This window comes from Zeus faber, assembly GCF_960531495.2.
Source record: "Zeus faber genome assembly, chromosome: 11".
NCBI classification, from domain to species: domain Eukaryota; kingdom Metazoa; phylum Chordata; class Actinopteri; order Zeiformes; family Zeidae; genus Zeus; species Zeus faber.
This window is the reverse complement of record NC_137205.1, coordinates 24,526,082-24,553,836: the sequence shown is the minus strand read 5'-3', so window position 1 is coordinate 24,553,836 and position 27,755 is coordinate 24,526,082. Positions and strand designations below refer to the sequence as shown.

Below are 27,755 nucleotides of genomic sequence, written 5' to 3'. Positions count from 1 at the left end.
GTTGTGCAGCGCCCCCTCGTGCCCCCAAAACAGGGTGCGAGGTGGGGCCCCCGTGGATCGGGCTTGCTGTTCCAGCACAACCCACAGATGCTCCGTCGGATTGAGATCCGGGGAATTTGGAGGCCCAGGTCAACACCTTGAACTTTTTGTCACGTTTTTTCCAAACATTCCCCGAACAATTTTTGCAGTGTGGCGGGGCGCATGGTCCTGCTGAAAGAGGCCACTGCCACCAGGGAATAATGTTGCCATGAATGGGTGTACAGTACTTGGTCTGCAATGATGTCACCAGTCTGACACCTTTCTATCATAACCAGTATTCACTTTTTTTAAACACTTGGTGCTACAGTAGCTCTTCTGTGGGATCGGACCAGACGGGCTGGACTTCACTGCCCATGTGCATCAAGGAGCCCATGACCCCGTCGCCGGTTCACCGGTTGTCCTTCCTCGGAGCCCTTTTGGTAGATACTAACCACTGCATAGCGGGGACAAGACCTGCCGTTTTGGAGATTCTCTGACCCAGTCGTCCAGCGTCACAATGTGGTCCTTGTCAAAGCGGCTCAGATCCTTACGCTTGACCATTTCTCCTGCTTCCAACACATCAACTTCAAGACCCGAATGTGCACTTGCTGCCTCATGTATGGAACGAGATGAGCAATGTTATTCACTTCACCTGTCAGTGGTTTTAATGTTGTGGCTGATCAGTGTGTGTTTGTATATAATGTTAAATATATACTTCATATATCATGGTGAATTAAAAGAAGGAGAACTCAGTCAATGAACTCGAACAATCTCCTGCAGAGGGAGCGAGAGCGGCAGCGTCACTTCGGCCCAGCAGGGGGCGGAAACCCGTGGCAGCGGCGGATGTCGACCGGGAGACGAGCGACGACGTCATCAGCTACCCTTCCGGGCGCGGCGCGCCGCCTAAACTCCGAGCGGGACCCGGTCCGGCGGAAGTCGAGCCCCCGAACAATGGAGGAAGCGGAGAGCAGGAGCGGGGCGCGGGCGGGGAGGCCGCTGCCCGTGAAGCTGCTGTCGGGTCAGCTGAGAGAAGGGACCGGCCGCCGCGTCGACCCCAGCGGGGGCGGCGAGTACGTGATCAGGGCGGGCAGCGGCCGCTCCCTCGCCGTGTCCACGGCGTGGATGCAGGGCACCGTGATGGAGGCCGACCTGGACCGGAACACGGCGCTGCTGCTGGACGAGACGGGGACCTTCGTGGTCCAGGGCGTCAACAGCATCCCCAAAGGGAAGCCCTGTTTGACCCCCGGTGAGACGCTTGTACCGGGGTTGCCAGGTCCCGTCCGCTGATGTACTGGAACCGGGGTTGCCAGGTCCTGCCCGCCACTGTACTCGAACCAGGGTTGCCAGGTCCTTTCAACTGACGTACTGGAACCAGGCTTGCCAGGTCCCATCTACTACTGTACTGGAACCGGGGTTGCCCGGTCCTGGCTACTACAGTACTGCGTCCAGGTCCTGCCGTCTACTGCACTAGAACCAGGGTTGTTAGGACCCATCTACTATTGTACTGCGACCAGGGTTGCCAGGTCCTGGCTACTACCATACTGGGAACCTTGCGACTAGTGTGGGGTTGCCAGGTCCTGCCAACTACTGTACTGGGACCAGTGTTGCCAGGTCATGTTGACTACTGTACTGGAGCTGGGGCTGGGGCTTGGGTCGCCAGTTCCTTCCTGCAACGCTACCTTATCTAATGGAACTTTTGAATCAAACATTTAATTATTTGACAGATTTGTCTACCACGTAGTGGAAATGGCCTTATTTTACCTTGCCATTTGTCCAATATCCATGACTAGAATTAGAGCATAATGTAAATGTTTTAATTTGAATAGCCTGGCAACGCAAAGAGTTTGCATTTGCACGAGAACCTCACCCGTTTATAAATACGAATTTCCTAAAGGCCGACAGGTATTGAGTTGTGACACGTTCCACTACTCTGCCCTCCAGGTAAATATGTCATGGTGATGGGCGTTATCCAAGCCATCGCTCCAGAGCCAGTCATCCGGGCGGTGAAGATGGCCGACCTGAGCGAGGACGCTGCGGTTCACAGAAGGATGTGGAAGCTGGAGGTGGAGGATCTGCAGTCGGTGCTGACGTGAAGCTTGAGACGTCGCTGCTAACGCCTGGAGACCGGCTCGGACAGTTTTGGCATCTCACTGCTTGTAAATTGGCACTTTGACAGGATGGTCAAATATCACCCAAACTCCAAAAGCACAAGTCTTAACTTTCTATATTTTTGAGTGAGATGGTTCTGAACACTCGTAACTACCAATAAACTGATTTGAGTAGTTTTGTTGGTAGCTTCCATTAGACAACATTTAATACACAGGTGAGTTACAAAACAAAAAAAAAACTTTTTATTTTGTCTTGGTGCAGTTTACACTTTGCTTACACCAAATCCACGGGGTGGGAACAAAAACAAAACAGAAATCAACCGTAAAGAAGAGCGAGTTTCATTCAGATCGGGATTTTTCACGTGCAGTTTCCCAACTCCACGTTCAGACGTCACTGAAAGGTGCATAGCAAGTTTCAACTCTTTATTTCTGAGTCGACGGCATCCGCCCGTCAAACAACGAGCGGTCGATTGATTGACGGGTGGAGGTCGGCCTCGGCCTCTGATCGGCGTGAACCAGACGCGGGTTGGCGGTTCAGCTTTCTCTCCTTGGCTCGGCGGCGGCGGGGGGCCCCCCTCACGGCTCCCCCCGGGTACGTTGAGTTTGGGTCATGAAATACTGTGAGTGAAGCAGACTCCCATGTGCCTTTTTATTGAATGTCCTTAAGCAGAAAACTGTATTTACCAAAGTCATTGTCGTTGGGTGCTATAAGGTGGTCTTTTCTAGCCTTGGCCAGCTTCAATAAAAGGAACTCCCTGCGCTCGACCCACTCCTTCAGCTCCTGCTGGCCGTGCGCCAGCTTGCACAGCTCCTCCTCCGTGCACGTGCCTTTCAGGAACCTGGGGGCACATTTTGAGATGTCAGCCGTGCTAAACGTGCACACCCGTCTTCATCGAATGTGCTGGCAGCCATTGGTGAGCGCTGATACACTACAGAAGCTGGTGTTTTCATTGTAATGAAGGAAAAACAAAAAAGCCACCGCGGCGACTCTTCGAGCGTTAATCCTTTTGCTGTGTGCAGACTTCAAACCGGAAGTAAGTAAACACTGCACTTCCATGACCAAACTACGGCCGTTAAGGTTGAGACGTGGCTCAGCGCCAGCTACGCCGCTGTTCCCACGGTGGTGAGCCGTTCCCAGCTCCGCTCCTAAATAGCGTACGCACGGGGCCGAGAGCAAGCGGCCAATCACAGCTTGTGCCGCGCCACCCTATGTGGCATTAAGATTTTTTGGAGAGGCGCGCGTTAGCTCCGGCGGCGTTTTCGACACGCGGCCGTAAATCGGCCTTGAGTTTAGGAGAGCAAACAAGATTCATGGCTCCCGATATTTTCTTCCATCCCCAATTCAAGTGTCTTGTTTTTGGAGCCGCTTATGCGTCAAACCGACTATTCCAAAAGTCGTGTGGTTCCCCCCCCCCCCTCCCCTCCTGGAACGAACTCACCTTTCACAAACTTTGAAAGTGCCGGTGGGGAAGCGGTGCTGCCAGCAGTTGTGGTCGTCCTCAGAGTTGAAAACCTTGTCTTTGTGTTTCTCCGACGTGATGTGCTGCTGCCACTGCTTGTCGCTGTTGCAGTTCTTACCGCACAGCCAGCAGTGGTTGCCAGCCTGGTGGGAGACGGAAGGAAAACCCAAAATGTTGTCAGGTGGCTGCAGGTAGCAGAGGGATACACTTTAATCTAATTTCATTTCAAGAGCGATCTTTGGGACTCAAGCCTCTCATTTATTAGGTTCTGTGGTCGGTTTAGGGTTTGACAACAGCAGACACGTCGACGCTGATGCAGAAGAACTCGACTCATTCCGACAAAAATATATGGATGAATAAAAATCGGATAAACCTTTGTTGAAATGAAGACCTCACCAATTCCTATTAAAGAATATTTAATGACTTTGAAAGACACTTCTTAAATTTCATTTTATAAATATCGACCCTTTAGACTACATATCAATCGCACTGTAGAGTTCAAATCAATACATAAAATTCTACAAACAACAGTTTTTTTAATTCTCATTTGATAACTAATGATGAGTAATTAATGTGAGAGTATTGTTTTACATTGCTCTTTCATAGAACGGACAACAAAGCGTTCAGGACCAGGAGACACCCTGCAGCGTTGTTAAAGAGCCGGGCGCGCGAGGAAATGTGAACCGAAAAAAAATTAATAAAAATACATATCCACTTCCAGGAGAAATGAACATTTTCTCCTCGGTCCCTCGAGTTCCCGTGCGTTTCTCTTCGCGCCGACTCACCACTTCCTCGGCGAAGTCTGTGGGCATGAGGATCTGCTTCCCGTTCTCCTTCATGGAGCTGTTGGAAGAGTCCTCGCTCCAGCCCGGCTTCAGGGAGAGCAGCCACAGCTCGTACAGCTGGTCCAGGTCCTGGACTGGAGGCAACGCATCACATGAACATACCATGGAAATAACCCGTCGTGATTAATCGTATCATATTTGTGAGATTAACCATACATTTCAAATTGACACAAATTTCACCCGAAAGACATCTTTCTATTCAAGGTTTGCGCGCGCACATGGAACGTAACGTAACGTCGCAAATGCGCTCTCCCCGTTCCACAAGCGCAGGATTCACACGCAGGTCTTTGCGGGGACGGTCCCTTAACCCAGTTGTGTTTAAAAATTTGGTTTCATACATGCAGGAAACAAAAGAATATAATTAGTAAATGTAAAATGTAAAATAAAAAGGCAGGCACGGGAGCTGGCGTGCACCGCTGTTTGGAGGAGAAACAAAAAAAAAATAAAAAATGCTCCAATTCTCTGAGTTAAGTTTACGTTTTTTTTATTTTCCATACAAGTAAGAAACTAAGGAAATTAAATAAATCTAAACGTTTCTCTCTGAGATTATAATATATATTGCTATATCATAAACACAAGATATGCATATAGAGCGGCAGGTAAGTGTGCGGGGGTGGTGGTGCCCGAGCACCTGCCTCTTGGACCCCACGGTGCCCTTTTTTAATCGGGTGCGTTTTTTTGTCTTTGAGCGTGAATGGGCGTGGAGGTAGCAGATTGTCGGGGCAAGATATATTCACGAGGAACTCCTTATGAACCTCGCACGTCAGCGTCCGTTTGCCCAGAGCGGCAAAGTGCCTACAACCCGAGCTTGGGGTCCATGTGCCTTTTCTTTTTGCTCTGACCCGCCCCTCAAAGTCTTTGTACGGGACTGTAGAGGGGAAGTGAGGCCCGATCACCAGCGGTTACTGGACAGCCCTGATGCCGTCAAAATAAAATACTGCCATTAAAAAGGTACCGCCCTAATATACATTTTCCAAAGACAGAGACTCACTGCTGTTCTCCTTCATGTAGGTCCAGAGATCCCGTTCCTCTGCGCTGTGAGCGAAGGAGCAGTTCCCGATGTACTGGCACTTCTTCCCTGCCGTCACGTGCATGCAGATCTGAAAGAAAAATCAAATAAAAAGGGTATGCTTTTATTCATAGAAAAAATAAAATAAAATAAAATTCCCAAGTGCAATGAAAACTACAAAAAGGGGGAAATGAACAGAATGGAAAATAGAAATCGTGACGGGAACAAAACAAATACGTTTACAATTAAAAACCAACAACTCAACGTTCTTCCAAAAAAGGCACATACATAATACATGTACAAGTGAAAACAAGAGCAAAGCGCCTGCTAATCACAACCACCAGTGCTGCTTTCTGGTTTCCTGTCAGAAAAACATTATCACCAGTATCCTATGTTTCATTATCGTTTTTTTTTGCTGCCTGAATGAAGTTTGATCTGATCTCATGTTTCCTGACAGACTTTCAGCCCCTCACCTCGAACTGAGAGGGGATGGGCTTCTTGGTGGGGAGCGGCCGCACCGTGGTCCACTTTTTGCGTTCGTTAGAGCTGACCAGCACCACGCGCCGGTCTCTGGACCACCTGGAAACAAAGCCACGCGGAAGTAACAGGAGGTGCCTTCGTTACACATTTGAAAAGACAAGCCGACAGTCTGTCTAGACGGCACCGTGTGGAACAGTAGTTATAACACAAGGTTTTGTTTGAATAAGGGCTGTCAAGTGTTAATGCAATACACTTTTAATGTCGTTAAAAAGTAAAAAAAAAACATCTGGCATTTACGTTTAAATACGAAAGGCTCGATGTTTCACTGTTTTTATATGCGAGGGGCTCCCAAAATGGAGTCCCCTGCACCCTGGGGGCCTCCCGAGGAATCGCAGGGGGTCCGCAGAAAAAAGAAAAAAAAAAAAAAGGCTATTCATTTATTAGTGCAACGGATAAATGTATTTAATGGAATTTTCCCTTAAGATGATCACTGCACTGCTTTAAAAATAGAAAAATCTCTCTTTGGGGATCAAATTTGAGTAAATGCAAAAAATAAATAAATAAAAAATTGCGATTAATCATGATCACAGGATTAGTTATTCAAACGGTTTGACGGCCGCGGTTTGAATTCTCTGGAAGCGAAAAGGTTTGCTTTGAACCTTTAATTCCACTTGTGTTGAGCCCATTACAACAGACGGAAAATTGAGTTCAGCAAAATTTGTGTTTGCCAAATAATCCTTTAAGGATTCTCACGTGTGTCTGGCCTTGGCTGCACAATACTTCTTATTCTTGTCGGATTCGCTCAGCTGCCCGTTCCTCCAGCACTGGCCACAAACAAACATCATCTTCAGGTTCGGGGGTCCGAATTTCCTCTGTGTGATGGGAAGTTGCTGGTGGGACGAGATTAAAGAAAAGGGGAAACATTTCTAAGGGTTAAATAAAAACATTTCTTGTAATACAATTTCCTGACGCAGTTGGCGGAAATTATCTGGCAAACTGACCGATAACACACTTATCACATCAAAAAGAGGTTGTTCCGTTCCAAAAAAAAAAAAAAAAAACCCCCGACATTTCTTTCCCCCGATTGTTATCTCTGCGTTGCAACACACACACACACACACACACGTCTCTGTGTTGCAGCGCACCCTTCTCCAACCCCGGGACGGTGAGAAGAAAATTCTAACTTTTGCAAGAGTGAAACCGATATGGGTTTTCCTCCCGTCTGTTGCAATGAACATAACGACTCCACCCGCGCAGAGGCACCACTTTGGAAAACACCGCCTGGACACCAACAAACACTTTAAACAAGTGGGGAAACTGAAAATGAGGTGAAAATAACCGAGTGCTCTGCGGGGCTGCTTTTTTGGTGAGAGGAGAAGTCCATGTTTCTTTTACACCAAAACCACCAAGAAGAAGGAAAAACAAACGGCACAATCAAGAAGTAAAACTCTCGGGGTCTTTCAAGACCTCGGCTCCAGTTGGAGTTATTCGGCCGAAATTGTTCAGAATAAAAGATGAGATAAGAAATAAGTTCAGCAAACAATACCAATATTGTGTTCAAATGAGTGTGATCATGTTACTAAAAACTGCATTACATCCCAAGCAGATAGCGGCGGAATGTGAATCGGTTCCATCGAGTTCCCAGCTCCAAGCGGGACGACGTCCAATTCTCAAAGCTCGTGACAGTTAAATATAGTTTGCTGAAATCAAATCCAGTAAATCAAGGACTGAAAGTAAATCAGGACAGGATCTTCAAAACAAGTGACCACCATTTCCAAAAGGTAAAGTAGCCGAAAGTCAACACGTGTATCAAGTCATTTAGAAAATAAAAACAATGACATTTAATTCAATTGTCGGTGTTGTTTGGTGTTACCTGGGCCCCTTGCATTGCATTCCAAAACTTCCTCGCTTCCTGGACGATACTGTCACGACTGATGCCTGCGTGGAAATACAGAGTACCTGTTTGTCATCAACTTCCTTTCCTCGGGCTTCATTCTGGCATTAGGAAATGACTTTCAAGCATGACCTTTCTACCCCTCCCCCCACATTTTCAAGGAGAGGGCTACAAAAGGGAGCTATTTTCAAGGCATTCCAGTGCTTGAATTTCAGAGGACGAAATTCAAGCACCTGGTAAGAGCCCTGTGTCATATTGGCATCATAAGTCTGTGGTCTGATTGTTTGCTTTTAGTTAATTAGTTACGCTGGCATGTACAGTAATATGCAAGAATCTCACCCACAGCCTTTCCATCGTTTGTGTAGTAAGTCATTCCTCTACTTTCCACCTTGAGGCAGTGAACGACTTTGAACGACCTCTAACCTGCAACCTGTCGCTCACTAAACTCTTGGAACCAGCCACTAACCAGTAGAACGGTTTCGCTCCACGACGCAGCCAGACGTTAAATTGAAAGTCACTTTGTCAATTAAGAGTGGCTTGGTAGTGTTAAACAACATTTTAAATAAAAAGGCACAGATGCCTTGACTTTGATGCCGACACCGAAGTAAAACGTACTTATGTGGCGAGGCCAAGTACGGAATGCCACGGCGGGGTTTGACACAATCCAATGTCAAAGTTAGTGCGGGGCGTCGGACAGGGTCTCACCATTTGATTTGGAGACAGAATTTGATAGCCTCAATGGATTATTGAATTGATGGCTCACAGGTTTATCAATATACCGACATTATTATACAGAATGCCAGCTGCTGCCAACGTTTCAGTTTACCATCTGATGTGCACTACTAGAATATTTTGCGGAACAAATTCTGTCTAATAGAGAAATATTATTTCATGAAATATGATATGTATAAAATATTAATTCAAAATAAATTAGTATATTTAACATGCAAACAAATACATGAAACAATAAAAGGGTTCCGTACCTTACAGAGTATCAACATGACAATTTTAAATAAATTCAGGAATTGAAACAACATAATTGAATCAGAGCCAATTTCTTTTTAACCCAGCCATACTAAAACGCGGTGAATTTTGGGACCCTGTCCCTGAACACTGCAGCCAACACGCTGCAATTGGATGGTTAGGTATTATTATTATTATTAATAACAACAACCATGATAATAACAATCATAATCTGTAGCATTGTGAAAGTATCCTCACCCATCTCGTGCTGCATCATCCAGACCTTCAGCTCCACCAGGCTGTGGGCGAAGAAGCACTCGTCCTCCCTGACGCAGCCGTAGCGAACCTCGTGGCGACACAGGTCCAGCTGGTGGTGCGGGGTCAAAGGTCGTACTTTGGAATATTGCACCGTGGCCTCCTTGAAAATGTGGACCAGGCACCTGAGGGGGAGATCGGGAGCCCTTTTGAGTTCCTTTCCTTCGTGTTGTCAAAATTTGCTAAAGCATTACTAAAAACATCTAGGGCTGGGCGATACTGACAACAATAAATATCACAATATTTTTGACGAATACCTCGATATATTGATGATTTAAAAAAATATTTGGGGATAACCGTTGGTCGCTTCCATTAATAATGTACATACAAGAAGCATATGAATAGGACGACAGGCGAATAGGCCTGGATTACCACGCAGGGTTGAGCTCATTACAGTCATCACCGCAAATAATACATATTTTTTGTATTTCATTTTTTTGCTGGTGGAATTTACAGGAGTGCATCCGGTGTGCCATAAAGACAAACACATGCTCCACTCGTCACTTCAGCTTGAGGGGGAGGTACAGTCCATTAAACACACGGGAGGGGGGGGGGGATTTATTTTGTGTGTGTTTGAATATTATTAATATTAATTATTTCGAGGGCCGCCTCGGAATTTTTTTCCGTCTAATCGGATTTGGCTGTTTAATGCGAACGAGCGCACGGTTCAATGCGCAGTGCGCAAGGAGGGACGGCTCGGTGCCCCCGACCCTCCTAACAAAACAACTAAAAAACCCTTTGCCCCCCCCCCCTTATTTATGATTCCTCATTGGAATGAAAATGTCCTACTTTTTCAAGAAAAAATTCATACCGCCAAAGCCCTACCTAGGAAGTTCCAAAAATGTACCGTACGGCAGCCTTGAGGACAACATTTAACTAATGCCGTCCCAGAACCCCAAACGATATCCAATCTCATATTAAGAAAATTACCAAATTTGAAACATGACTTACTTATGCTCCTCAAAGTCGTGCTTTGTCACGGGGTGTGAACAGAGCAACGGGTTATCTTTGTTTGTTTTGCTGATTATTCTGGGTTTATGATCAAAACACACCTGTAAAAACAAACAAAAAAACAAAAATATGAAAATGATAAACTTCCTATTTACTCATTTACTATAATAAAAGGAAAAACAACTTTAGACGACAAGGCTCAATTCTAGTTATTACTAAAAACAACAATGGGGAAATGCCATAAAACTTTTATTATGATGCAAGTTACAGGAAAAGCATCCAACTTCCTCTTTCGCACATGTCATTTCTCAGATGAACATTTATATTATAAAAATCAAAATTTCTGGAAATCGATCTCTAACCCTCTTCAAGATAAAGAACTATAAATGTTCAATCAATAAAAACATCTAAATAAACAAACAAATAAATACATAGGTAAAAATAAATACTACGATAAATAACCAAATCAATAGATTTGTTTATGCTTAATGTGTAGAAAATAATATTTGAATAGAATTATTTTAAACATTTCTGGACAAAAACTCTGCAAAAAGCCCCGAGATGCCATGTATGCCGCTGACCGTCAAAATAAATACAGCATTACCTCGCACAGGAACATGAAGATCCCATGGTGCTCCTGCAGGATTTTGGGCACGGTCGGCCGGACATTGCAGCTGGGGCCAAAGGGGTCGAAGAGCAGCTCCCGGGAGATGAAGCCCTTCCTCTCCATCGTCCACACGTCGATCTCCTCCTGGCAGTACGCAAACGTGCAGTGTCCGGGGTACAGGCACTCGTCCCCCACCGCCACCTCTACGAGCGCCACGTCAACCACACGGGAAAACCTCATGATGCCATGATGGAGACGGGGCCGCCACCATTTTAAATTGGCTGTCTTTTTTTTACTCTATGGGTCGTTTTATGCTGCCGTCACGTTGTAAGCATACAACAGTGTAATGACAATTACTGGAATGTCACATTGGAACATCAACTTTTTGCCAGACTCTATTCTCTTTGTTGTGTACAGTCAACTGTTGGGTTTAATTAATGTATACTTGTATTTTTTTATTGTATTTGTTATTATTTTTATTATTATTATTTTGCTACTGTTTTGTGAGCTGTTGAGACAATGCAATTTCCCTCTGGAGATGAATAAAGTGGCTATCTATATACATTTTAATAATTTGGTGAATTACTACTTATGAACATTGCCAATAGATGTGTACATATGCCACTTTGAGTGTAATTTCATCTTGCTAATCCATTTCTTGACTTGCACTGTTTTCTTACAGTTGAAACACATGAATTTTCCTCCACGGGGATTAGTAAAGTGTTATCTTTCCTCAACTCAAACTGTCTTGTAAACATCTTAGCCCAATTGTCTTAATCGAGTTCAGGTTGAAATCAGTGTAAGTTACGACCCGATGAACACACCTGGATTTCTCCTCAATCATTCCCTTTATCGTGGCATGTAAACACCATAACCATCACAAGTTACCTTTACAAATGTAGTAGGGTCCAACATATTGGTTTTTGGTGGGTCTGGGTCTGATGAGCTTCCACACTTTGTTTTTGGGATCTTTGATCCTGCCCAGCAAGGTGTCTTTCCTGCATTTGTGATCGTCAGGATTTAGCGTATAATCCAGCACCCCGGGGCCTGCGGGTGTTAAAACAGTCAAATAAAATGTTGGAAAGAGCAACCCTCTCCCCATAAAACTTTTATTACATTTTTCATAATAAATTTGTCGTCTCACCAGTTTTGACGAAGCAGAACGAGCAGGCTTGTTTGAATTCGTGGGTTTCTGCCAGGGGATTCTTGGCCAGATCCACAGTGGTGGGAGGCACGGCGCTGTTTGGCATCCCCACCGCCATCCCCGTGGGGTTGTTCCCGTGGTTATTTAGCTGCAAGACACCGGAAATAAGTACATACTGCCAAGATGTAGGGTTAAATAATAAAGCAAAGACATTAATGTGATAAAAGTGTGTAATACCTGTGGTGTGAATGGGCCCTGTGGTGTGAATTCTACAGTTAGAAGGAGAAAAACATTTGGTTGAAGCATCTTTTCCAAAATCAAAATCCTAGGTTTGGCAAGTCAGCATGTAACTGAATTTGGGATTTGAACCGGGGCTCGGAGATACACCGATCAGCCACAACATTAAAACCACTGAGAGGTGAAGTGAATAATCTTGCTCATCTCGTTCCAATGGCACTTCTCGAGGGTGGGATATATTAGGCAGCAAGTAAACATTCAGTTCTTGAAGTTGATGTGTTGGAAGCAGGAAAAATGGTCAAGCGTAAAGGATCTGAGCCACTTTGACAAGGACAAATTGTGATGGCTAGACAACTGGGTCAGAGCATCTCCAAAATGACAGGTCTTGTGGGATGTTCCCGGTATGCATTGGTCAGTACCTGCTAAAACTGGTCCAAGGAAGGACAACCACTGAGCTGGTGACAGGATCATGGATGCCCATGGGATCATTGATGTGAATGGGGAGTGAAGTGTAGCCCGTCTGGTCCTTTCCCACAGAAGAGCTACTGTAGCAGAAATTGCTGAAAAAGTTGATGCTGCTTTGTTAGAAAGGTGTCAGAACACACAGTGCATCACAGCTTGTGCGTATGAGACTGCGTAGCCACAGACCGGGAGTGTCCATGTTGACCCCTGTTCACCACTGAAAGCGCCTACAATTGGCCTGTGAGCGTCAGAACTGGACCATGGAGCAATGGAAGAAGGTGGCCTGGTCTGATGAATCACGTTTTCTTCTACATCATGCGGAGGGGCGGGGTTAGGGTCCGATCTGATGGAGCATCTGTGGGATGTGCTGGAACAACAAGCCTGATCCATGGGCGTCCCACCTCGCAACTTCCAACAAGGATCTGCTGCTAACGTCTTGGTGCCAGATACCACAGGACACCTTCAGAGGTCTTGTGGAGTCCCTGCCTCCACGGGTCAGAGCTGTTTTGGCGGCACCAGGGGGAGCTACACAACATGAGTAGTTATTAGTGGTTGTTTGAATGTTGTGGCTGATCGGTGTATATCAAAATTATAGATACCAGGATTTGACACCAGATATCCTCTGGAATTTGGTTTAACATTGCGATATAATTAAATGTTGTTTTTAAGGAGCATCTGAGTAAAGTAATGCAACTTTCTGAACTTCATACACTGTTCTCATCAATGCCTCTAATATTCACCTCACGGAATGAATTATTTTCAAATATTTCTTGTGCGTTAATATCTTAAGGTACCAATAGCCAATAGTCATAGTTTTTCCCCATATTGCCCAGAATTCATTTAGACGGTGAGAGTATAAATTAATTAATTCACAAAGTAGAGCAGAGTAGCGAGGCATACCTCTGTGATACTCTGAAATGGAGAGACTATCCAGTGATGAGGTGAAGGAATCCAGCGTTGGCATCCCCAAATATAGACTGGAGCCCGGCTTGTGATACACGGGCGGCAGGGTGACGGTGCACTGCTGGGCCGAGTAGGGGAACTGGGTGATGTGCGACGGCATGAAGAAGAGACCAGGCATGGAGCTGCTCGAGGCAGCACTGGTGGGAAGAGGCACAGGGCCCTGCTGGGTGGTGATGGCCTGGACACAAACAAATAAATAAGAACTAAAAAAAGAAATAAGTAAAACATTTTTTACAATCACATTAAATTCAATGGAGAACGCAGGGCCCAGACAATAACTGTTGCAGTTGCCCGGGGCAAGCAGATTTAGGTCATTGACGATAACTTTGTGTCTTCATATTTTAGAAGGGGGGAAAAAAAAAAAAGTATAACGAAAGTATAATAGTACCAATAAGAATTCTTTCAATTTTTATGAACATAGTTATATAAATAACATAACAATATTAACATTATTTAAAATATCATTATTAACAAATATATTCATATGACAATAATAATATAGTGTGTATTTCTGCAGGCAGCAATACATAGGGTCCAGTTTAGTCGTGTTACATTTGTATTAAAGTTTTCTGGGTTCTGTGAAACTCAGCACGAGTTACAATTTTACGAGTCTACACTGAACGCTGCATTGTTCTAGATTTAATGTTTTGGAAATAAATTGTGTTTAAATAAAGTCACGTTTACTTTAAATTAAGTATCTTATTTTTCATGTGTTTTTTTCCCCCCCAATCACCGTCTACCAACATCACTGAATGTTCCTATTGTGTAGTTTATGTTAAATGTCCCTCAATAACGGTGTTTTAACAATTACAATCGTTCCTGGCTCATGCACTGCGGACACAAAACAAAGATACTGTTCCTCTAAAGGTTCTTCGAACTCCCCGCAGTGCGAAAAAAAACCTTCTGACCGATAATACAGTAGATGTTTGGGGTTTTGTAAAACGCAGCACGGATTACAGTTTTCCGAGTTTCCTTTAAACACAGCATCGGCCCAAGTTGTCTCTCTACGTGTAGCAAACGCTATCCAGTCCACAGAGCACAAGTGGTTTGATGCAAATGACATCTGAGAGACGAAGCTTGGACTTGTATAACTTTGGATTATGTCGCAAAGCTCCCCGCTCCTGAAACTAATCAAAACTCGTCAACTTTCATCTAATTCCGGTAAAATTACAACAATTTTCATACAAATTTTTGCTCCAAATGTACATCGATACTGATCAAACTCCAACAAGAGGTCTGAAATGTCCTGGCTCTAATGAGACCTCAACCATGTCTGTGTGTACTGCGGTTGTAGTGTTCCTGATACTTTTAGACCAAAAAATGTCTTTGTTCACTTTGAAAAAAAGGTCCGAGCAATAACAATTGGGTTCCAGCCCTGTGAGCTGGACCCCTACATATAGCTGCAGGTAGCACTGCACAGGGTCCAGGTTAGTCGCAGCAATTGCACCAATGTGAAAACAAGCCAAAAACGGAGTTGATAACATACAACGTTTACTACACAACATAAACTGGACCACAAATAATATGTTCTCGGGGTTTCACGACTATTGATTTTTCACTAGTTGCCAAGTTTTTGACAATAGTAGTTACCTTTTACCTATTATGTAGATAGAGATACAGAGGAGGTTTAGGGGACGATTTAGCTTTGTTGTTGTTATTTATCTTATTTTTTTACTTCCTGTGAAACAATCCGGTTGTAGATGTAGTCTCAACTCCAGTAGTTGCTAATCGGACTGTAAACGATGACAGGTGCACGGAAGATGAAGTCTTGGCCCGGATATCTGCTGGCTACACCATAACCCCAGAAATTTTGGCAATTGTATTTTGTAAATTAATTAATTGGGAGAATATAGCTGAACCAAGATATCAATTTAATACATATTTTTTAAAAATTATTTTTATAATACAATAGTTATTGTATATTCTGTGACATTGACAAAAAATATGTTGTCCATGACGTCGACTGCTGCCAACAGTGCTGACCAGTGGTTATAGTTGTCGACTAGTTGGCAAAACCCCTAATATGTTTACTTACTTAAAGGGGGAGTTTTTCGAGTTGTAGCATCACTTCCTGCTGTCTCTCGTTTCAACCCGATACAAACTTGAAGCCATTTCTTAACTTTTGAAGGCGTGGGCAAGAGCACAACATTGGCGCGATGCAGATCCCACACATAGAGCGCAGCACGCACCGCGTCCTATGTCCTTCAGAGTCATACCCTTCACATATCATAACAAATTGGATGAGAATGTCACAAAGCGCTCTCCTCCACCACTTCCGATTCCCTACGGATATGGTCCATTGTGGATCAAACTTGGACCACATGATGTCTGGACTGCCCAGAATACAATCATTTTTCATTCGTTTCTGTGGGTTCCACGGTTTCTGAGCGGCAGAACTTTCAGCCCGAGAATGGCTAGTAGAATAATAATACAAATCAGACCAAAAACAATAGGGATCCCGTGTAATACTACTACTACTAATAATAATAATATATATTCTAAGTATACATTTTTGAATACTATAATTTCTTTCCAGGGATTCATTTAGTGTTATCTTAATATGCAAGGTATACCTCCATATGTTTAGAATCGTCAGCCAAGGGAAATTCGAATTCCGAGCACATTCATTCTCTTTGTCAAAAATGGTGAAAGGAGTGAGAACATTGAAATATGGATCATGATTATATAAAATTGTTATCACTCATTATTATGAAATTGATTAAAATTTGGCAACCATGTCATCAGTCTAGTCTGATGCATGGTAGCCCCCGTGGCAACCCCCCCTGAAAGTTAGCGTGGGTCCCTGGATCCTCAAGGCAAATATGTGCACCCACCATGGAGGTTTCCACGGGGCTAACTTGGTCCAGCAGAGCGTCCAGGTCGTCCCCGATGATTTCAGCGCCGTAATCCTGACTGGAATCTGGCACTGGGCTCGGGTACGAGTTCGGCGTCCCGGAGCCGTTGAGCAGTGCAGGCACAAGAAGCGGTGCTGGGGTCGGGGAGTGGTGCATTATGGCAGAGGGGTGGAAGGTGTGCAGCTCCGGTGGCAGGGGGATTGACACAGCGGTGCGCAGAGGAGGAGGAGCCTCGTCGACCATCTTGTCGTTCGGAGGCGGGGCCACGGAGAGCGGAACTGCGGTCGGGCTAGGATCCGGAGTCACGCCGTTGTGAGGCAGTTGAGGCACTTCTAAAATAGAAACTAAATAAATCAATAACAAAAAAGGATAATAATAATAATAATAATAATAATAATAAACAACATAATGGGAAAATATATAATTATGGGCTCAATAAACATAATTTTCCAATATAAAACGTGTTTTCTATTAGAGAAATCGACAATGCTTATGACATATATTTTATGATAGAGACATTTTACAAATTTATTTTTAAAGATTGTGACAAAAATTTTTTACTAATCCATATCAGGTCAAAATGACTTGGCTTGAAATTTGTTTTGATTTACAAATTATCTTATTTTATTTAATAAATAAAATATTATTTACATTATTTTATATATATTAAAAAAAAACAACAACAATGGAGAAACAATTCATTTAAAGCAGAAAAAACAAAAAATAGCTAAATTAATGAATTCCTGAAATTTTAAAAAACTAAAATGGTTAAGTTCGAAAAAATACAGAAAGAAAACAATCATCTGGGGCTTTTGACTCATTTGCATTCTCGGGCTGAATATCATTTTGAAGATAATCCAAGCAGTTCAAATCATAATAGCTTACCTGAATCTATTTCTTCCACAGATGAAGAATTGTGAGAATACTAAATAAATGCAAGAAAACAACATAAATATACATATAAATTGGATCATTTGGGTTTTTTTGTGAATATTTTGTGATTTATGCGTACATTTAAAAGCGTGGATGGTGCATTTTACCTTGTCACACGAAGGATCTGAATAACTGGATCCACGCAAGGCATTCAAGGCAGGCTGTCGGAAGATCAACCACTCAATTTACTACTGTTATTTAGGCAGGGAAATAAATCATGAGCAATTTTAAATTTGGGAAGATTTAATCAAAGAAACAATCAGCAAAAAAATGTTATTGTTGTGTTTGTGTTTTATTATAGTTGTTTAATGTGTGACCTAATATTTGGAGTGATTCATGTTTTTTTGTTTTTTGTTTTTTTTTTCTCAGAGTGTGAGGCACGTCCTTAAAACAAAACCAAACGTACCTTACTCCGAACGTAAGCTTTTCGTATTTTCAATCCCAGTGTTTTGGCAAGATCCTGAGTCAGCTGTATGACACTGGGATCCTGGGAGGCACAAATTGATTTATTGAGTTATTAAAGAATGAAGCATCAACTTTGTGTTTTGATGTTTCAGGAAGTAAAATGCAATCCACATCGAGTACATGTCAATTCAAACTTTAAGAAATTCAAATTCAAAGTTTTTGAAAATTGGATGGTTACAAAGGGGCTACTAATTTTCTTTAAAATATCGCTTTTCACTCCCCCCCCCCCCATTTTATTTGAAGTTGTCGTCTCATTTTAATTTCTATCTCGTTTTTGTTGCTGCTGAAAGCCTGAATTTCCCTATGGGGATTCATAAAGTCTCATCTTTAAATGAATTTTATTCTGTTTTACTTCTTTATTTGTAAATTTGGCTATTTTAGTAAATTTGGCTATTCTGGTTAGAATTTTTCAGGCCGCTAATTTTTATATGCAAATTGCCTGTTCAGCAATGCACCAATCTCACCGCGACAAATTTTGTCTGTGTGAAACAGCAGATAAACAGATTCTCATGCGTTTATTTACATTTACATTAAGTCATTAAGCAGACGCTTTTATCCAAAGCGACTTACAATTATTCAAACACCGATGGACGCAGCCATCAGGAGCAATTAGGGGTTAAGTGTCTTGCTCAAGGACACTACAGCATGCTAGCAGGAGGAGCGTGTATGTGTATGTGTCTATGAAAAATGTTTCATAGAAATTCTTTATCTTGTCCTGTAAGTACAAGGAGTCATTGAAAACCGGAGTGAAACTCCTTGTCTGTGTTAAATGTACTTGGCCAGGAAAGCCAGATTCTAAAAATAAACTTTTTTATTTTTGGAATTTCACAAAATGACCTTCAAAGCAAATGACCTCCACACAGGACGAAAAATAAAAAAGGAAATGCACTAATTGCTCCATACACCCCAATCAGCATGGAGCAGTTTCCCACCTGAGGCACAGCGAGGGAGCACTTGGCGACAGCTTCGTAGGCCTCCTGGTGTCTCCCCAGTTCTTTGAGGGATTTTGCTTTTCGGTACAGCGCTTTGTAGTTCCCCTGGTTCAGCTCCAGGGCTCGCTCGCAGTCCACCAATGCCTGGTCGTACAGTCCCTGGGGAGGGAAACACAAGCGTTCACGTCCCAGTTAATGTTATGGGGAACCCATTTATACCTCTGCCGACAGCACGGCGTTCGGACGAGAGATTGTCACAATTATTGCATGCCTGTTTGGAATTATTGGTGTAAATTCCGCTGCGTATCCAAACTACGCTTTCAACTCAATTTAAATGGAATTTGGAGACAATGTTAGAAATTCCACGATAAATAAGATTTCAAATGAGGTATTTCCATCACTTGGCTTAGGGAAAAAAAACTGTCTGCCAGAATTTTTTATGTTCCAATATTCAGTGTCACTAGATGGCTCTTCTGCAACAGGCAGACATGCATCCAAAGTACAAAGCAATATTAAGTGGCATAAAATGATCAAATTAAATTGCTGAATCGCAAATATTTGCCTGACAAATTATATGTGAACTGAAATTTCATCGTCGTGAGAGCGCTAGCTCGCACCACTTCAAAGAGCTGCACACATTTCTAAATCAGGCTTTAAGCTGCCAGAAATGCAAAAATAATACAACAATTTAAAATACAAATTAAAAATAAATAAGCACAGTTTGAGATTCGGTTCACAATTTTAGATTTGAGGGAGCCGTGTCCACTTCCAAAAAGATCAGACCAGACCAGCACAAATCTTTTAAAAGAAAGAGGAATAAATATCAACCGTCCGGGACAAAATTGCAGACGAGGGGAAGTGTAAGTATTTTCGGTCTGTTTCTTTCTGAAGGTGAAGATTCCGGTACTGGATTACTTATCTGTGCCTCAAATGTGTTCAGAAATTGATTTTAGTGTACTGTACTGATAAGGTGAAATCACGGAAAGGGAATCCACGGCAAAGCTCAACCCTCATTTGGCTCACACACCCAGGAACGTGTGCTCAAACCCCATTGGCTCACAGACGGACAGGACGGTTGCCTCACCCACTGAAACAGTCCGTCTTGGAACCCCATGGTTTTTGGAGACACGCCAAGCCACTGTTATTCAGTTCCGATCCGATTCATATACGCTAGGGTTGCCGCGGTTACTGGTGTTACTTAGTCAGACGCTAAAAAAATGAAAGTGAAAGTGTCGGCTTTGTGCCCCAACAGAAGTCGCAGAGTCACATTTCAGAGAGCCCCCGCCCCCCGCATTGTCAAATATCTAGTTTTACCGGTAACACGGATGTTGTCATGAGACTATTAACCTGTAGGAAAAATTCCTCACCGTGGCATCCCTAATAATTATGTGCCGATACCGATACCAGAGCTCCTTTTTCTTATTATTGTTGTATAGGGCTCCAGATATTCCACAATTCTTTATTATTTTTAATATTCGAATATATTCACATTTTTTACGCTGAAATTAAGTACTGCATGGTTCCGCAGCTTCGATCAGAGCGATCTTTTCTCCAAACAAAGCAAATAAAAGCTCTAGATGTATCTAATTCACTCCATTTCCTGCTACTGCTGCTCCGCTCCAGAGCAGAACGCTTCCGAAAAATATCCCGCCTGCACTCTCACGGCCCAGTGGCAAATGGCCCACGGCCCACGGCCCAGCACAATCCGTGAGCCAATGGTTGGGAACCCCTTCACTTGAGGACATTCAGTCTGTGATGGTCGGGTGTATTTCCCACTTTCATCTACACATGTGTAGAATTACTGAACATTCTGGTCAAAGGCGCACATCGTTCCCAGAAATATTTCTCTCTAAAGTAAGTTCACCGTGCAACAAAATGGATGAACTCATATTGAACTTTTATTGCTCATCGCATGTAAATTGATTCGCTAACCTCAGCCAAAACATTTAGAATAAATTATTTACTTAAAAAAATATATTACACACACACACACACACACACACACACACACACACACACACACACACACACACACACACACACACACACACACACACACACACACACACACACACACACACACACACACACACACACACTCTAATGGCAATTTCAGCATTGTTTTTATATTCAAATTTGGTTCCACACAGCTTAATGGTTGCTGTACAGTGACGGTTTGCCCAACCCCAACTCCCAGTTCCTATTTGCGCATTGCTCTTTACCGTAGTGGTGTAATGGAAAGTAGTTGATGCGTGATCTGTACAGGTCGCCCCCCACCGTTCGGCACGCATGTGAACCGTGGATCAATTCCAAAATGTAACCATCAGAGTGAGATACAGTTTTACTACCGCCATTACTTTTTAAAGTTATAATTCCCTAAATCTTGATGCTGAGTTGCAGTCGAGAGAAGGTAGACGAGACAGATGCGTGATGTGTTTTATTCTGATTTGTTTATGCTTTAGGGTACGTTGCGCCATGTTGCTGCTACTTTACCACATGTAAGTGACACATCCACCATATTGGAGCGGTAAAGATCTGCTAGTAAGCAAATACATTTACATTTTTTACATAATCCACTGTAACTTGCTTAATTCTGAAACAATTTTCATGAAATTGTGTTTATGTGAGAAATGTAAAACTTAACCAGTTACCCATGGAATAAAATTCAGTTACTGGGGGCGAATCTAAAATCGTATTTTTTTCTATTCACTGCAATGTTTAAAGGAGGAAGGTAACAGGTTTCATGCATGTATCATGTTGCACTTTAATTGAGTACTTTACTTGAGTTGCACTTTAATTTAATTGAGTATTGAATGATGAGTATTGAATATTTTATATATTTTAAGATTTTATGTGTTGTTTTCATTTAAGACCATGGGCAAACATTCTTTGATTTAAGTGTTTTACAGAATAAATGGAAAGCAAAGTTATATTTGTCTCCCCCCTTTTATTTCATTTTTTTGCTGATCGGAAAAATTATTCGATCTATGGCTCAAAACCGTGATACGATCCAAACCGTGACTTTTGCATAAAACGCCGGGTGAATAGTCGGCACGGTGTTCGATACACACATGTAAAAATATATTTGATTCCCCTTATTGATAATTAATATTTCTAATAATAGTAGTAAGTGTATTATTTAATTTCCCCTCAATTTCATATCAAAATTCCTTCTTCTAGGGATGCATTTAGCAGCGAGAGAGCAAGAGAGCAAGAAAGAGAATATCTATTATTATTCTCATTGTCATATACAGGTGCTCCTCACTTAACGATTGAGTTCAGTCCCTACAACCAGGGCGTTAAGCAAATTGGTCAATAAGCGAGTACCCGTTTTATTTCATGGTAAGGGGGCATCACTGTTAAGAACGCTAGTGTAGTGAATACTGACAGACTGCAAGGAACGAGACTGAGAACGGTGATGAGATGAGATGCCTACAGTGTATATAGTATATATAGTGAATATAGTATATAAAGGGTGATGAGATGAGATGCTTGACGCCGAGAGGCTGTGGTATTGTAGGCAGTGTATAATACAGACTGGTCAGAGAGCTGGGCCTAAGTCAGAACCGTCGTTAAACGGGTAGTTTGTTAAGTTAGGAGTACCTGTACTATATACTAAGTGTCCATTTACACTATGTCTACTTCCAAACCAGGTGGAACATCACAGGTTTTCATTGGCCGTGTTTTTTTAAATTTCCAAGCACTTCAGGGGCCATTTTCAAAATGTAGTCCGGTACTTAAATGTCTGAGGACGAAATTCAAGCACCTCAAGGACCTGGTAAGAACCCTGTGTAAGCCACTATGCTCTGTATAGGAAACCATCTCAAAACCAGTGGTAAAAATATATTACCAAGACTGTTCAGAAATTAATCAAGTATTCCATGTTCGTGTCAGGGAAAGAAAACAACATCCCCTCGTTAAAGTTATTAAAAGGGAATGCACACCAGCTGTCGAATAACAATAAGACAAAAAGCACGTCTGTGATGCATCATAGCGCTGGCAAATATGGCCTAAAATTAATGTCAGGATTATTTTTTTATATTAAATGCACCCGTGCGCCGACTTATTTTTTTAATCAATCATAATTGTCATGTCATTCATTTATCTAAATTTCAATATATTGAAAAGGTTGCACTTAGCTGTAATTCTTCTTCCATGATAAACACACTACCACCATCTACAAAAAAAAATCTACTGAACATGGACCCCTGTGTGAGAGGGCAGCTGCAACATCAAGTAGTGATGCGCCAAGAACTCCCAAAGGGAGATTTTAGGAAACAATGGGACGAATACAGAACCACAAGTTCCACATGGTTGTTGAACATTGATTTGACGAATCTGTCTACCTGCTAGGGCTGAACGATTAATCAAATTCAAACCGACATTGCAATGTAATAAAACATTTTTTTTCATGTTACACAATCTAACCAATAGGAAAAAAAAAAAAAAAAAAAACTAAAAGAAGACGTAACTCAGAATATATTAGAATATATTAAAAAAATTTAAAGTTACAATCTGACCAGCTTTCGACCGGCCGTCTGCTGCCTCTTCCTCCTTTCATTTTGGTCCTGCGTTCTTTATATTTTGTTGTTAGATTTTAAGAGTGGCCCCAAAAAATGGAAAAGGAAACAACACCTAATTAAGCGATTGTCTTAACCGAACCTCCAAGCACACCTCACAGCAAGAGGGTCCAAAAATAATACATTTCTGCTGAAACACTATGTTTTTCCTAATGTTAACTTTCAGATTCCAACAATTACAAGGCTTGAAGTTAAATCAATCAGTCAATATTCTCCTGTGATTGAAGGTTTTTCTTTTTACAATTCAATAGTTAAAGACATGTTATAATTAATTTCATCCTAACACCTCGGCCTGGCCTACAGGAAAGAGCAGATTATATGTTGACTGTATCCAATGTTGTGTTGGTCGTACTATAGAGATGCAGTCCTTGTGTTGAGTGAACAACACATAAGATAAGGGACTTAAAAATAAAAAATAAATTGTATACTTGAACGCAAGATTTGTTAAAAAAATAAAAACAAAATAAAAATTGAACAATTAGATTATTTTCCCAAATTGTTCAGCCCTACTACCAGCCACCCCACACTTGTTCTGCATCCAAAACAACACACTACATTACCATTTAGTACGCCTTATTAGTCCTTAGTATGTCCAAAACCATAGTATGCTCAAATGGTATGTGAACAGTACCAGGTTGACTATACTGCACCGTATGAAATATTGGATATGAATGAAAACTGCACACTGTGCTGGCAGGCATATCCCACAATGCACAGTGAGACAGCAGTGAAGGTTTCTCTGCAGTTTTGTTATCAACCCTCAACGTACCAAAAAGGCTGTGGCGGGGCTCTATGACCATGTAGTATGTCCAACACCCCCCCGCCCCCCCCCCAAAAAAAAACAAAGCTGCCAGGCCACACCAGATGCCACAACCTGACCAGACATTATCACCTGGCCGCCCTGGTTGTGTTTGCGCTGACAGGGCCAAATGGACACAGTCCAATTTTAATGTTCATAGCAACCGCTTTTTTTTGAGTTTTGTCTTTGTTGATTGACGCGTTACTGATCTACACTAATGCTCTTTTGTTCGCACAGGATTCTTAAAACCCAAAGTAGTACATGGACTATGGTCAATTTGTTGCCTGCTATAATTGTTTGTTGTGTCTTATGGGAAGGTTTAAAAGAAAAAAAAATATATTATTTTATGGGGGAAGAAGATGTACAGAGGTATAGGTATAAAATATGGTACAACAGACTTACCGGCACAATATTTAAGTATGATGCAGCACGGTTCACATACAGTTTCTCCAATAATTCCACCGGAACAATGATGTCTTCTGAGTCGGCGTAGTCCGCTATACTCAAGGCCTCCGTGTACATTTCTATCGACTTTGTCCACTCTCCTTCCTTAAATACGTCACTTCCTTCACCAAAGAGATTCCTGACAAGGTCCTGAATGAACACCTAAATAAACAAATAAAAAGACATACCATCATGAAATCAGAACAATTGGAACGACCCTTTGACAGACAATGCATCATGAGGGACACAAAATGGATAACATGAGCCAGCCTCACCTCATACTGGTCCTGAGTTCCAGGGAATGGCAATGTGGACCTAAAGGCACGTTTGAAATAAGAAATATGACATGAGTACAGAGGAAAGCTAAACCAAAAACACATGCACGAATAAGCTTACGGTTGTTTCATTTCAGCAAGTATTTGTTTTGGTATATAACCATAGATTGACGGTTTGGGGTGTTAAGTCTGAACTGATTGACTTGCACTCCCCTCTTGCTTTAGCACAATCCTCTAACAGTGAAACACAAGATTTTTTATTTTTTTTTCCTGGTGTATTGTTAGTATTGTTTTACTATTTGTATACTTCTTTATACCGCTTAATTAAAAGTTTGTTTATCAGGATAATTTTCCACTACTCTGCCATATTTTATTTTATAACAGTTAATTTTTAGTCTCATTTAGCTCTAGATATTCAAGTTCATTTTCAATTACCCAGTCATGAGGTTTTTTTAACTGTGAGGTTCTATTACATTTTTTTTTCCCGCAGATATTGACACTTGTTGTCCATGTTTACATTCTATTGTTTGCTATTATTACTGCCTTTTGTTTTTGATGAGAGCTGTTGTGACACTGCAATTTCCCTCCGGGGATTAAGAAAGTATCCAACTATCTATCTGTAATAGTGTATCATATTCTGCTGCTTTTTTCAGCCAATATCTCCAGTAAGTGTCTACATTTAGTCATTATGTTATCACGCTTGGGTAAAGCTGGACAATTTTATTATAGACAGAGGCCTTTTATCATAAACAAGGTTCATTTCAAGAGGTTTATTTGTTGTAATAGTAGTGGTCGTAGTAGTAATCAACACGTTGATAACTGATAAAAAGGCATAAACGTTACATCTCACATTTTGTTTATACCTATACTGACCGTCTTTGTGGACCATGTTATCGAAAACAAAGTGTATCCCACCGTGTGCAATTATTTTTCAAAATACAAAGCAATGGTTCGAAAAGACAAACAACGCTGGTTTAATTTGTTGTATAGACCATAATGACTTATTCGCACATTTAAAATAAATATCACATAAAAAAAAAAAAAAGAATAACATAAGAAATACATCTTAAGAGAATCATAAGGAAATCTCTTTGAGGCTGTCAGAAGAACCTTGAGCTTCTCCAAGTGTCTCCGGTGAGCGTCTCAGATTAAAGAGCGCAGCAGGGATTACCCAGAAGTCAGCATCACTCTGGTTCCCTCGACAAAAAGCCAAATGGGACTTTTCCATTTGATTTTGGATTATTGCAGAAAATAAGGTCCGTGGTAAACACAAGTTTTTGGTACTTTCACATTCTGCTCGGGAACATAAATCTTCACAAAGTAACACCACTCTGTGTAATGATTTTTGAAGCGTAAATGCGATCGCCAGAAGTTAAAAAGCAAACGTCGGGCGATGAAGGAACTACATCGAGGTCGCAAGGAGGGTGTAAAGGCGGACGAGTGAGTAGACGACGTTCCATGCGACGACATTTAATGTCCCTGACAGCCTCTGTTGTTTCATTTAGCCACTTAATAACAACCACCTTATTTTTATTTATTTTTTTTATGTCTTCAAAGACAGGTAAAAGATTCAAAATTCACAAGCTGGTCATTTACTGGCTTATTTTATGCCGCGGAACAAAACTGACATCTCTCAAAGCTTGCGTTAGAAAACAGCTCAATTTTGTGCGGCAAGATTGAAAACATTGAGAACATCTTCTATTTCGAAGTGATGCTGCGGCTTCACAGACGGCCCGAAGTAAAAAAAAAAAAAAAACTCTTACTTCCAAAGGAACCACTGGTCAACCTGTCACACTTACTGAATGAACTGAAGTCCTTTCTGGATTTCCTGCCAGCGGCTCCTTCTGTCCTGACTGAATCCAGCCATGGTTTGCTGTAGATGCCCCCGTCCTTGGAATTCAACGCCTGTCATATTAGTGCCACAGCTGATTGTCAACAGTCAAAACAAAGCAACAAAAAACAAAAGATGTCAACAAGAAAAACGATGGACCACCATAAAGTCAATCACATCGCGAATCGGGATCGTTACGATTTGTCCCAAAAACAACCCCATAAACAAAACACGAGTTGCAGCGTTGACACGAGAGAGCTCTGATCCAGATTGCGTTGCCCGAAAGTTGACTTCCGCGTTCGGCAGTGACGTCACGCCCCCCCCCCCCAGCCTCACCGGCGCAATTCCGGTCCGGCAGATCCCCCCCCCGTCGAGCGGACACGCGTCCAGAACCCGCCCCGTTATCCCACGCGGCATTAACAAAACAAAAACACAAAAAAACAAAAAAACAAACACAACTCACTAACCCCGCCCCCCCCCCCGCCCCGGGGAGCTGGAGCGGGACGGGCGCCGAGCTCGCGGCGCGCGGGAAGCGGACGAGCCGCCGCGCCCGGCCCACGTGCGGCCCCCGGGTCGACCCCCGGCGTGGCGCCCTTCCTTCCGCGCCGGGATCGAACGCGTGGCTTAAAGAGCGCGGCGCGCACCGGGCGTTGTGCGTGAGAGCCGTTTCCGAACGTACAACTACGCTGCTACGCCGCCGCGTAACGGTGGTGGTGTTGTTGTGTTTGTTGTTGTTGTGTGTTTGTTGTTGCTGTCCCGTCCCCGGTCCCGTTCGTCCGCTTGGTATAAAAGGGGGGACTGGGAAGTGTCGGGACCGGTCCCTCCATCCCTCCTGCCCAAGTTAGTCGGTGCGGGCGACCCAAACAAAGCACCGGTTCCTACGTGACGGACGCCGACGCGACAACCGGGCGTCGTTCGAAACGGGTGGAGAGGGAGGGAGGGGGGGGGCAAACAAAAACAAAGCCGCCGCGTTCGTACTCACGTGGACGCGTCCGGGTTAAATCGGGCGGTTTCCGCGGGGGTTCCGACTTCGCATGTCTGCCGCTCGACGCTCGGAGGCCGCGCTTTATCCGCCACTTCTTTCTCTTCCCGCGCGGGAGGCGCACGTCTCCCCCTGCCGTACCGGAGCCGCCCCGGCTTCTCCTTCTTCTGGCTCTTCGGTGTTCGTCGGCGGTCGGCGAACCG

General features: G+C 42.9%; 2 protein-coding genes across 4 annotated transcripts; one reads left to right on the top strand and one right to left on the bottom strand.

The window, feature by feature from the left end:
• The first annotated feature begins 935 nt into the window (after nt 1–935).
• Nucleotides 936–2,272, top strand: rmi2 (RecQ mediated genome instability 2). The gene is made up of 2 exons (XM_080008995.1): nt 936–1,264; nt 1,960–2,272. The coding sequence occupies exons 1-2, from the start codon at nt 970–972 to the stop codon at nt 2,109–2,111; spliced, it is 447 nt and encodes a 148-aa protein (XP_079865121.1). The 5' UTR covers nt 936–969; the 3' UTR covers nt 2,112–2,272.
• A 76-nt stretch (nt 2,273–2,348) lies between these two features.
• On the bottom strand, nt 2,349–27,679 carry zc3h7a (zinc finger CCCH-type containing 7A). Of its 3 annotated transcripts, none has more exons than XM_080009214.1 (23): nt 27,553–27,679; nt 26,539–26,664; nt 24,740–24,779; nt 24,423–24,626; nt 18,642–18,800; nt 17,651–17,731; nt 17,352–17,405; nt 17,197–17,236; nt 16,291–16,643; nt 13,394–13,634; nt 12,032–12,063; nt 11,795–11,942; nt 11,539–11,697; nt 10,648–10,853; nt 10,044–10,144; nt 9,036–9,217; nt 7,794–7,858; nt 6,674–6,810; nt 5,914–6,019; nt 5,423–5,531; nt 4,372–4,505; nt 3,566–3,729; nt 2,349–2,965 (listed from the first exon to the last, which is right to left on the bottom strand). In XM_080009214.1, exons 2-23 carry the CDS (start codon nt 26,649–26,651, stop codon nt 2,776–2,778), a joined length of 3,018 nt encoding a protein of 1,005 aa, XP_079865340.1. In that variant the 5' UTR covers nt 26,652–26,664; nt 27,553–27,679; the 3' UTR covers nt 2,349–2,775. The 3 variants fall into 3 exon arrangements, with proteins under 3 accessions (XP_079865340.1, XP_079865341.1, XP_079865339.1); XM_080009215.1 differs by having other exon boundaries at nt 26,539–26,644; nt 27,553–27,670; XM_080009213.1 differs by having other exon boundaries at nt 27,549–27,648.
• Nucleotides 27,680–27,755: the final 76 nt, after the last annotated feature.

Bases quoted from the DNA above. Each gene is read 5' to 3' on its own strand.
- rmi2 (XM_080008995.1), top strand. From the start codon at position 970: ATGGAGGAAGCGGAGAGCAGGAGCGGGGCGCGGGCGGGGAGGCCGCTG. The intron at 1,265-1,959 runs GTGAGACGCTTG...TCTGCCCTCCAG, and splicing joins GAAGCCCTGTTTGACCCCCG to GTAAATATGTCATGGTGATG.
- zc3h7a (XM_080009214.1), bottom strand. From the start codon at position 26,651: ATGACAGGCGTTGAATTCCAAGGACGGGGGCATCTACAGCAAACCATG. The intron at 24,627-24,739 runs GTGAGGCTGGCT...TTGTTTATTTAG, and splicing joins GAACTCAGGACCAGTATGAG to GTGTTCATTCAGGACCTTGT. The intron at 6,020-6,673 runs GTGAGAATCCTT...CTTTGTTTCCAG, and splicing joins GCAGCCAAGGCCAGACACAC to GTGGTCCAGAGACCGGCGCG.